The sequence below is a fragment of the Rosa chinensis genome, chromosome 5, assembly GCF_002994745.2.
Source record: "Rosa chinensis cultivar Old Blush chromosome 5, RchiOBHm-V2, whole genome shotgun sequence".
Classification (NCBI taxonomy): domain Eukaryota; kingdom Viridiplantae; phylum Streptophyta; class Magnoliopsida; order Rosales; family Rosaceae; genus Rosa; species Rosa chinensis.
In genome coordinates this window covers 75,838,027-75,849,186 of record NC_037092.1, presented here as the reverse complement: position 1 = coordinate 75,849,186, position 11,160 = coordinate 75,838,027, and the positions used below count along the sequence as shown (strand labels likewise).

Sequence of the window (11,160 nt, the reverse complement as noted above, 5' to 3'; positions counted from 1 at the left end):
TTATCCATAAACGTAGGATCCATCTAAAATTTGGATTTGGATTTTCTATTGACATTTCAACTAGTATTATGTCAAATTCATTTTTATATTAGATATATATTCATTCTATAGACGCTTTCAAGCTTAATGCTTATTTTTATATTTTGATGAATATCATGCAATGAAACTTAATTCACAAAGGCTTTCAATAAGCTTGCATTTTCTGATATTCATAGATCAGATAGTTGACAAGCATAGTATATAACTGGTACGGTGCCTAAAACTTTAATCTAATAATCATCTTCTCATTAGTTATTACATATATAAACATGCTTGCTCAATTTAATTGCCTTGCCATTCTGATCTTGTCTATGATCATGTAAATTTTCAATTTATATCAAATATATGTTTCATGACAAAACCATCGAAAATGCAAATGATCAAAAGTCATGTCACTTTATATATGTATAATCAATCATAGAAAATCAAATCTAGATATTAATACTATAACATGTTAGAACATATCAAGTCTCATGCAACCCTAGAAGATTAAATATACATATACATGCTCAATTCATCTAATATGCAATAATAACTTTTCTTCCTCATGATGTCATTAAGAAATGCAATATGTAAGTTGAGATCAATGCCTCCATCAAGAAATGCAAAAGATATTTGAACATATGCATATTAATTTATATGGAAACAATCTTAACCTAAAAATATATGGCCAATTTGGTGCTAACCCAAATCAAGCAATATAACCAGATTTCTATTATGGATTCAACTTACTCATTTATACACATATATGAGCGACATAGTAATTAAAGCACATTGTAGAATCAAAATTCATGTTTCTTAAAAAAAAAACATCACTAAATATGAACTACTAATAATAATTGGCGTATCTGGTTATATTGCTTGATTGTAAAGAATATTTTGACGCTTTCCAATCCATTCGAATCCGACATATTTACCGTGAAGCAAATGGTGTTGCAAATAGGCTTGCACATCTCGCTAGTAGTTGTTCCGTTGATGAGGTTTGGTTAGGGGAGACACCTGCTATAATACAGGATGTTCTCTATGAGAATTATTGTTATTGTTTATCTGTAGCTCGGGGTATAGGTGCTATGTCCCCCCCGATGCAAAATTTTACTATTAATATAATAAATGGAACCAGGCGTGGGGCTGAGCCTCCCAGCTAGGCTGGGTTCCAAACCCCTTTCAAAAAAAAAAAAAAAAATTGGCGTATCTGTAGCCTTTAGAGATTTAATGGTGAATGAAAGAGTCTTACATCATGTTCAGATCGACAAATTCTTGTATACTTTCTTTCCTTTCTCTTTTGAAATAGCCTCCACCAGTTTCCAAACTTAATTTGGCATAAACTCTCTAGAATGAAAATATTTCAAATGCTAACATAATGTCTTAAGATTGTTAGAACAAATTTGTGGGTATAGATTATGAGAGAGTTTATGCTTGTAAGGCACGTTGTAGCAACGCTTTCCTTAAGACATTATTTGCCCCACTATCAAGTGTGTAAAGGGGATTAATCAACTATGCATTTAGGATATAATGAAGCCCAACACAATGTTGTTGTTGGTCTGCGTTTTGCACTCCCAAAAACCAACCTAAACACTCAAAAGAAGGTTTACAAGATCACTCAAGGTTACTAGAAAGTAGAAACTAATTGGACACTATTAGTTTCTAGTAGTTTTATGTGTAATAAAACATGAAAATTGTGAATATTGGAGGCTTAGATCTTCTTAAGATCTTCTTAGGATTCTCTGGGATTGTCTTGAATTGTCCCATTTTCTAGAGAATGAATCATTTATATAGAAGCATATGTACCCCTTCAATTAGTAAGGTACCTTTTCATTTGTATAATTTGAATTTTGGTCATATCACTTCACTCTGATAAATCTAAAAAGTGCAAACATAAATCACACATTTTCATTTATTTATCAAAGATAATATTTTGAAAATCTCTCCAACAATATATTTTCAAGTCATGGCACTCAATTCAATCTCATATACTTGCACATCTTCATAAATTTGCAGGTCATGGTACTCAATTCAATCTCATACACGTGCACGTCTTCATAATTTTTCGTCAATTTTGAGATTAACATTAATTGACGTTGTTAATTGGTACCTACACCTAAGCGGCTAGGTTTTTAGCAGGGCGGCCCTCTCATCCTTGACTTGTTTTCTAACCCTTAGAGCAACTCCAACAGATTCCCCATATTTTAATTTTCCTCTATTTTAGGGAAAAATGAGAATCTTTTGCTCCAACAGATTCTATATAACTATCCCCATTTTAGGGATAGTGAGGAAAGAGAAAACAAAATTCTCTAAAATTTACAGCAATCTCTAAAATTTTAAGGAAGAATTATGGAGGTTTTAGATATTACTGTAAAATAAGGAATCTGTTGGAGTTGGAGAAGAAAAAGAGGCTAAAACTAACTTGGACTTTTGCTTCCTTATAATACATAAATTATGGGGAAGCTGTTGGAGTTGCTCTTAGAGCATCTTTAGCAATGCTAGCCATTTTTTAGTCAAATTTTAGCTAAAGTAGCTAAAAAGTTATTTTAGCTAGCAACTTTAGAATTACTTCTGCATCAATGCTCTCTATTTTAGTTAGTTTTGAATTTATATTATTTTTTAAATGAAGATTAAATAGTTTAAATGTATTTATAAATTACATAAAATAACTTAAAAGGAATGTTTTAAATTATAGAGAGCCTTATCCCGCTCTCTATATTTAGGAGCGAGATAGCTAAAAGTTATAATAGAGAGCCACTTAGGAGTCTGGTGCAGCTGCTAAAATAGATAAAAAGCTAAACATGCTCTCCAAAATAGCTAAGGAGCCAAAATAGAGAGTCTGCTAAAGATGCTCTTACTCCACGGAACACATATTGTTCACATATATTATATTAGTGTATTTACATTTTGAGAAAATACACAACAATTCACAATTAAAATGCAACTAAATCAAAATACGTCGTCAGCATTTATAATTATATTTGTCGAATAACAGTTAAAGAAAATTATTGAACGAATTTTTGCGTCAAATTTTCACAATAGTTTTTAAAATAATGCACTTTCGTGTTTGATGTGCATTCTTTCCGTTCTGTACACAAAAAACATACAAATCTTGTGACCAAAAAAATAAAAAACATACAAAGCAGATTTGCCTGGAAATAAATAATCCCAACGTGAGGACTGGTACGAGTTATTTGTCACATTCACACTTATCTTTATTAAAAATCTTTCTCTCTGTTTTTATTCCTTTTTCTTTTTCTGGGAATGGGTGCACTGCAGACCTCACTTTTATATAAACTGTCGTATTTTTCCTCTTGTTTTATCAACTGTCTCCATGCATCCATACGATTCTCTTTCTAGTTTCTAATTCAGTAATTTGATAATAAACAAAAAAGAAAAATTCTATATTCCATTGTTAATTAATTAAGGAAAAAGATACTAATTAAGAAGAAAAAAGAATATTGGCTCTTGCTTTCGGCATAACGGAAAAATGCTAGCAGTAGGCCTGTAGCTGATGACCTTATTATTCAAGTTTAAGTGTTTTTAGGTTGGATGTCCAAAAATTATTGTATAAGTCTTGATAATATTTATTTCTTTTATTCCCTAATCTTTGGAGATTTAGGAGCTGTTGATGTAGACGTTCTTACGAGTCTTGCTCCTTTTTTTCTTAAGAATGTGATGTAACAAATGCCGCAAATAAAACAAACTAGTATATAAACTTCTTCATCTCAATTGAATAAAGAAAAATCATTTAAATAAGAAAAAAACAATTTCTCTTCTAAGTAGAGATATGTATAAAATAAGGATGCGTTTTTTGAAAGGATAAATATGCGTTTTAATTAAAAGAAATATTTTTCATAAGTACATTTTTGTCAAGACAACAGCCTTGTCTTTCAAAATATGCGTTTTAATTAAAAGAAATATTTTTCATAAGGACATTTTTGTCAAGACAACAACCTTGGCAAAACAGAATATAACGGTCATTTCTTTCTTCTTCTTTTTTTCAAAGTTTATGGCCTTAAGTGTATTGAGATTTACACTTTTCATACCTTCATGGGTTTCAATAGTTTTCTTGTCTTTCATGTGTTATGAACGAACCATACCATTTTTAATGAAATTAAAGTATAATTCATCACGCTTTCAATATCATTATTGTCGCTATAGAAAAAAAAAACCATATAATTGTATTTAGTTGCTAATAGAAAAACATAAAAAATCAATTTTGGAGTTCACCCAGAAATTCAATGCTACCCACGTGTTCTGTGGTTATTATTATTTTTTTTTTCCTTCTAGCACTTAAGAAGATGGAATGAGATCGAAGAGGGCCTATTCCTTTAACCTCCACAACACTTTGTTCCAAGTGGATTCTGCAAAATGTCTGAGCAAATTGTAATAACTTGCAGGCTGCAGGGCAAGGCTGCCATAATTGTAAATGAAGCAAGGCATGCCCAAGTTCCCATGCCTTTGCCTTTGCCTTTGCCTTTCCTTTTGTTCTTTGGGACAGCCTTTAAAGTTTTTATTCTTTAACTAAATATCTTCGCCTTTTCAGATCGTGAAAGTTGAAACCATCCTGGTCCTCAGTTATATATTGGCTGGCCATAGCTTAGCTTGCCATATTGACCAAAGTTTTCCTTCATTTCATCCAAATCCTCCTTTTGCTCATTCAATCTTGGAATGCACTATTGAACCATTCAATTCAAACCATTTTGACCTTTTCCAGTTATTAGTATGATTTTTTCAATGCTACTAGAATTATTTGATCATACTTGGATAATAAAAAGAATGCAAGTCCGCCACTCTTTGTGATGATGATACTGATGCTGGATGAGTGTAGTTTCTAAGATGTGTGGATTTAGATAATTAGATTCTGGTGATCTTTTCTATTGTTACAGTTCCACCATGGGGACAACACCCTATTCTAAATCGATATTACTGTATAAAACATTTGTGACATCCTTTATGCTCGGATTTAATGATTCATTTGAGGAGGGTCGAGGATGGAATTAGATACCTTCAACTTCCCTAAAATTATTCCCCATCGTGTCTCTGCCTCAATGCCTGTTACAATATATTAGAGATTTTTCGTGGCCGTCTTCGCGTCCTCATTGGAGAATAGATTCATATATCCGCCCTGAACGTTTATATATTGCTACTTTACTCATACCACAATTTCTACAATGTTGAAGGAAATTCATATTTAGTGTGCCTGACCCAAACAAATTTCCTTATCCTAATTGTAATAGGGGTATATTATTCTAAATATCCTAGTCTTAGTTAAAATAGGATTCTTTGTACTAAAAGATATTGTACTTGTAATCCTCTATACATAGAGGTCTCTACTATCAATGGAATACACATCTCCCAATATATTTAATGTAACTACAATATCTTGAAGAGTTGCTCACTTATCCTTCTATTGTTGCCTCTAACATATATTGCTAGTTTACATTAACAAATTGATTACTCTGCTTGTGAATTTGAGTTGGGGAATCAAGGTAATTAACATTTCAGCTCAATACATGTGGGGGTGGTCAATTAAACTTGCAGCTCACGCCAAAATGTACCTATAAATAGGCGGCTCGACATCGAGGTAATCCATCTAATTCCAATTCTCTTTATCCACTACTAAGAAACGTACTGACTTAGACATCAGAGAGTTTTCTGCAGGTACCCCCCCCCTCCCCCCTCTTTCTTCTAGAGCTGACAGTCAAACTCCAGGTCAACGCTTGAAGGAAGCTTCTCGATTGTTCCCGGTCAGCTCCTGCTCCAGTCCGCATTCATTGGTGAGTCAAACTCCTCTACGGAATTTTTTGTCACTTCTACGGAATTTTTCGTCACCAACAATACATGGTCGAGAAATCAAAGATCAGGGATCCCCATTATTAGGTTTTCTTTCAATTTCCCCCATTAGGGTATTTAATTTTATGTATGAGGCTTTTTACCACCCCTAATTATTTTGTTGGGTTGAATTTTACTTGATTGTCTGCGGCTTCATTGCATTTGCTCATGATTTAGTTGCCTTCTTGTTTTCATTTGTTGTTTTGTTTTTTGTCTATGACTTCATTAAATAAAAGACCTAACTTAATGAAGTCTTTCACTCCGATCAAAAGCAAAAAAACAAAAAAAACATTGTTGAATGATAACATAGGTCGTTTTAAATCATAAACCCTAAGGCGCCATAAATAGTATTCTTTTTTTTTTTGGTGATTTCTATTAGTACTAATTATTTAATTATTTGTTCTCTTAATTTAAGAGATTAGATAATATTTACACGGTCTCTCATTCATCGAAAGCAATTTCCTACTGATTTTGGAACTTCACTAGCTATAATTAAACAATCAAAAGATTTTTGGAAACATCAAATTTAAACAGCAGTGGACGAAAATTTCCTATTGAGGTTTTCATCATTTTACACTATGGTAGCGTACATTGTACCACAGAACAAGAATTAACAAGTTTTCCGGAAAAACTTGGTCTGCAATAACAGAATCCAGAAAAATTGGTATTACCAACAGTTGAGAAGTCCTAAAATTGTGTCTGATATATATATATATATACACACACACGCACATGATAAATGTGTGGTCCGACTGAATGGACAATTTCTAGGTCACATGCACTATTTTTTTTTCATTCATACGTTTCATGTTCTTTTTTTCAGTACACCACTTTCTCATTCACAGATAAAAGTCTCTTTTGGGCAACAATACATCGATAAGACTACAATTAATTCGTTTTTGAATCCTAGGTCCCTTTTATTGGCCAGATCATCTTCGTTTTTGGGCAATACTGGACCAGATTAGTAGCATATATGACCCCCTCCAGAAGTGATTCACATGGTTGGTGTTTCTTGGACTCACATTTGGTCAAGTCCTATGCTTGTAACTAAAGGTCAAATAGAACTTGTTGATTTTTGTAATTGATTTTTCTCAGTCCTTGTTCTGGTGTCACACAGTCAATAGGTGAGCAAATAGGTGCTCTAGAAAAACCAAAAATTCTTGTATGCATGTTCTTAGTCTTCATTTTGGTGTCACACATTCAACAGGTGACGAATAGGTGGCCTAGAAAAACATGAAATGTTGTATGCATCTTCTTACTCTTCTTTTTGGTGTCACACAATCAATAGGGTGATCAATAGGTGCTCTAGAAAAACGAAAAATGGTGTATGGATCTTCATTCCTGTAGATTCCTCGAAGTTTCGTACATTGCATTTACATAAAACTGGAAGAAAAAAATATATTTTATTGTTTAATAAGTGTAATTATGAGAAAAAAAACAAGTTGCATGAAAAATATCTTTAAGGCTCGTCGATCCTTTCGGGTTTGATTTTAACTTCTTTAGAGTAGTTGAATTATTCTAAGCTCTCCCTTATGCATCTCAAAATTGAGAAAACTAAAACCCTCCGATCCCATTAGCTTTATTTCACATATTGTTTGGTGAAGTTGAATCAGGCTAAGCTCTCTCAAACACTCTTTTAGAACGCATAATTTTCTGAGGAGGAAGCTTCGTATTAAAAAGTTGGTATCTGAGAATTTCGTAGTGCACGTAGAATAGATACGGAGAGAAATGTATGCGTGTAGATACTATAGTGTACCGTTGCACGGTGCACCCATATCATTGCCTCTCTCTTCTTTCAGCTTATAAATATTAAGCACTGCCCTTAACCTCGGTGCCTGCAGCAGCTAGCCCTCTTTGTCCGCTTTCTCAGTGGATACAAAGAGATTTGAGAACCAGTGGTTTACTCCTTCAAGAAAGGAATCAACTTTAGCTACAATGGAGGGTGTTGAAGCCAAACCCATGAATGGTGTCAATGGGATCCACAACCTCAACAAAGAAGACGATGCGGATTTCGACCCAAGTGCTCCTCCTCCCTTCAAGATAGCTGAGATCCGAGCCGCCATTCCCAAACACTGTTGGGTCAAGAACCCATGGAGGTCCTTGAGCTATGTGTGCAGGGACATCATTGTCATATTTGCAATGGCTGCTGCAGCCATTTACTTCAACAATTGGTATGTCTGGCCGCTATACTGGGCTGCTCAGGGAACCATGTTCTGGGCTCTATTTGTTCTTGGACATGATTGGTAATTCCTCATTTCACTCAGATGCTTCCGCATTTTGTACCCTCTTCTTCATTTTCTAAATCTTGTTACTGTTTAATTGAAATGAGTCTTTGAAAGATTGCATCTTTTTTTCTGATGTAATTGGTTTTGGATTGAACACAGTGGCCATGGAAGCTTTTCGGACAGTCGCGTGCTCAATAATGTTGTGGGGCATGTTCTGCATTCTGCAATTCTTGTACCTTATAATGGATGGTGGGTTCCTCTGTTTTTCTTCAATCTTCAATGCTTGCTACCTAAAAAGATTTCATCTTTACGTTGTGGTTTGAAAATGTTGTTGATGTGTGGTTGAGATTGAGATTGAGTTTCATTACATATGATTTGATTGGCTTTGCAGGAGAATCAGCCATAGAACTCACCATCAGAACCATGGCCATGTTGAGAATGATGAGTCCTGGGTTCCTGTATGTGCCTGTTCCTTTTAATTCACAATGCTAGCGCTTGCTTAGCTTATACATATTGTTTGTGCTGAGGTTCTGGTTGTTTAATCTTCAATTAACTCTGGCTCTCTTTTGCTATTTTTGTTAGCTGACTGAGAAGGTCTATACAAGTTTGGATGAGAGTACAAGAAAGTTTAGATTCAGAGTGCCTTACCCCATTTTTGCATACCCATTCTATCTGGTGAGGAAACCCATCTTTCATTGAGCTTATGTCGGTTGGTTCAAGATTGTGTTTTAATTTCTATTTTTTTTTTTTGTTACGACTTTAATTTCTTCTCTACTGGATTGTTTTGCAGTGGACTAGAAGTCCAGGAAAGCAAGGTTCACATTTCAACCCTTACAGCGACTTGTTTGCCCCAAATGAGAGGAACGATGTGATAACCTCAACTGTTTGTTGGACTGTGATGCTCGTTTTCATTGTCTGTATGTCCTTTATAGTAGGACCTATCCAAGTCTTGAAGATCTATGGTGTCCCTTACTGGGTTAGTTCAATTTTCTTCGTGATAACAACAGTACATTTGACAGTTTATTTCCTAATTTTGTATTCGCTTTTACTCGCAGATTTTCGTAATGTGGTTGGACATGGTAACGTATTTGCATCACCATGGTTATGATGAGCATAAACTTCCTTGGTACCGCGGCAAGGTATTGATGGATACATGAATTTAATTGTTACTTGGATATCAACTGACTTATTTGCTGAAAATGAAGAATTTAGCACAATGTGAGATTTTGTCAAAAGGGTTAGGCTACGTAAGGGGAAATGTTATGTTGCTCAATTTTCTATCTGGAAGGTTATAGATGGGATCTTGTTGGTACCTAATTAAGAAGCTTTCTTTTCCTGGTGGTTTCATTTTGCAGGAATGGAGTTATCTAAGAGGAGGTCTCACAACCGTCGATCGTGACTATGGATTGATTAACAACATACACCATGACATTGGCACCCATGTTATCCATCATCTCTTCCCTCAGATTCCACATTATCATCTAGTTGAAGCAGTATGTTTTCCCTCACCTCAACCAAACTAATGACCTGTTCACTATTTACATGTGCAATCTATTAGGATTTCAGATTACTTGATAATTCTGATGGTGGCATTGACATGCTTGTATTGCAGACCAAGTCGGCCAAACATGTTCTGGGGAAGTATTACCGAGAGCCAAAAAAATCCGGGCCATTTCCGTTTCACTTAATCAACAATCTTGTGGCAAGCATGAGCAATGACCACTATGTCAGTGACACTGGAGACATAGTATACTACCAGACTGACCCCAAGCTTTACAAAAGCCTCAAGAACAAGTTGATTTGAGTTTCTTGTTAGCTTAATTGAAATGGCAGATATGAATTGTTTCTGTGCCGCATAATCTGCCGTTTAAAACCTTGAGAAGGAAAGCTGTATTTGATCATTTGTTAGTTTCTACAAAATAAACTGTGTTTAAGTGACTTCTTTGACTTATTTTTGGCTATTTTAGAAATCTAGAGAGTATTTTGCAAGACTCCCCTGTATGTTCATTTCAAATTTCAGAAGACCCAATTCAAGCCCAAGGAAATTGAGCGTACATAGGTTACAAATGAAATTTAAGACGATATATGTTATGTTTAGTTGCTTGGTAAATCAGCCTTACCTTCGTGTTACCAAACAAGGCACAAACCTAGTTCTTTGCTGTATAAACATCTCAAGCTGGTGGTGCTACTTAACTTTTTAGTTGGTGTTGCTGCTCTGCGTAGCTCTGAAGGTGCATGGCCAGCGTTCCCCTGCTGCGGGCCTGGTTGGGCTGAATGGGCCTAGTGGGAAGTTGTTTAATTCCTCAGCCTCAATTTTGGTTAAGAGTGCTTGGGCTTACTTGAGGCCTTTTTTTTTTTTTTTTCCGTTGATTTTTCTTGCTAGGAGGATCTTGCTGGTTCGAAGGTTTTTATTATTATTTTTTATTAGGCTTGGGCACGAGCTGGGCCCAACCTGATTTTTGCTACGCTCGGGACAGGACTAAAATGTACAGTTCGGGACTAAAACCCACATTTGTCCCAACAGGGACTGAACATTGACCGACTAATTTCATTTCAGGCCCAAAATTCATGTTTTCGAGCCTACAAAACCTGTTTCAGTGTTTTTCCAAATTTCACTCAATTCACTATTTACTAAGATTTTTATGCAATTTCAGAATTCCTCATTCTTCAAATTTTAAACACAATTCCAATACAATGGAATGTCAAAGAAATTTATAATCACATTCCAAGTTTACTACTATAAAAGTTTGAAGATGAAATAACAATTAGAAGTTTAGAAAATTCATCGGTTCAATAGTTGAAAATTCATTGGTTCAATAGTTGAAGTCTTAACTAGGGCTGGGATTTTAGACCCGAGAAACCGAGGAACCGGTCCAAACCGACCCGAACGGGTCGGTTCGGTTCGGTTTTCTCTCTTAATTTAGTCTTTTTTTTTTTTCGGTTCGGTTCTTGTGTGATAATAACGGTTCGGTTTCGGTTCCTGTATTCAGTTTTTACCTTTACCCGAACCGAGGTGCTTTTATTATATTATTGTATATTTTTAGTTTTTTACCTTGTTTGATGTCAGCAAGTGCTC

At 34.9% G+C, this 11,160-nt stretch overlaps 1 protein-coding gene across 1 annotated transcript; it reads left to right on the top strand.

Moving 5' to 3' along the window:
• Positions 1 to 7,676: 7,676 nt before the first annotated feature.
• On the top strand, positions 7,677 to 10,073 carry LOC112165678 (omega-3 fatty acid desaturase, endoplasmic reticulum). The gene is made up of 8 exons (XM_024302279.2): positions 7,677 to 8,102; positions 8,244 to 8,333; positions 8,476 to 8,542; positions 8,667 to 8,759; positions 8,875 to 9,060; positions 9,140 to 9,223; positions 9,440 to 9,577; positions 9,697 to 10,073. The coding sequence occupies exons 1-8, from the start codon at positions 7,795 to 7,797 to the stop codon at positions 9,886 to 9,888; spliced, it is 1,158 nt and encodes a 385-aa protein (XP_024158047.1). The 5' UTR covers positions 7,677 to 7,794; the 3' UTR covers positions 9,889 to 10,073.
• Positions 10,074 to 11,160: the final 1,087 nt, after the last annotated feature.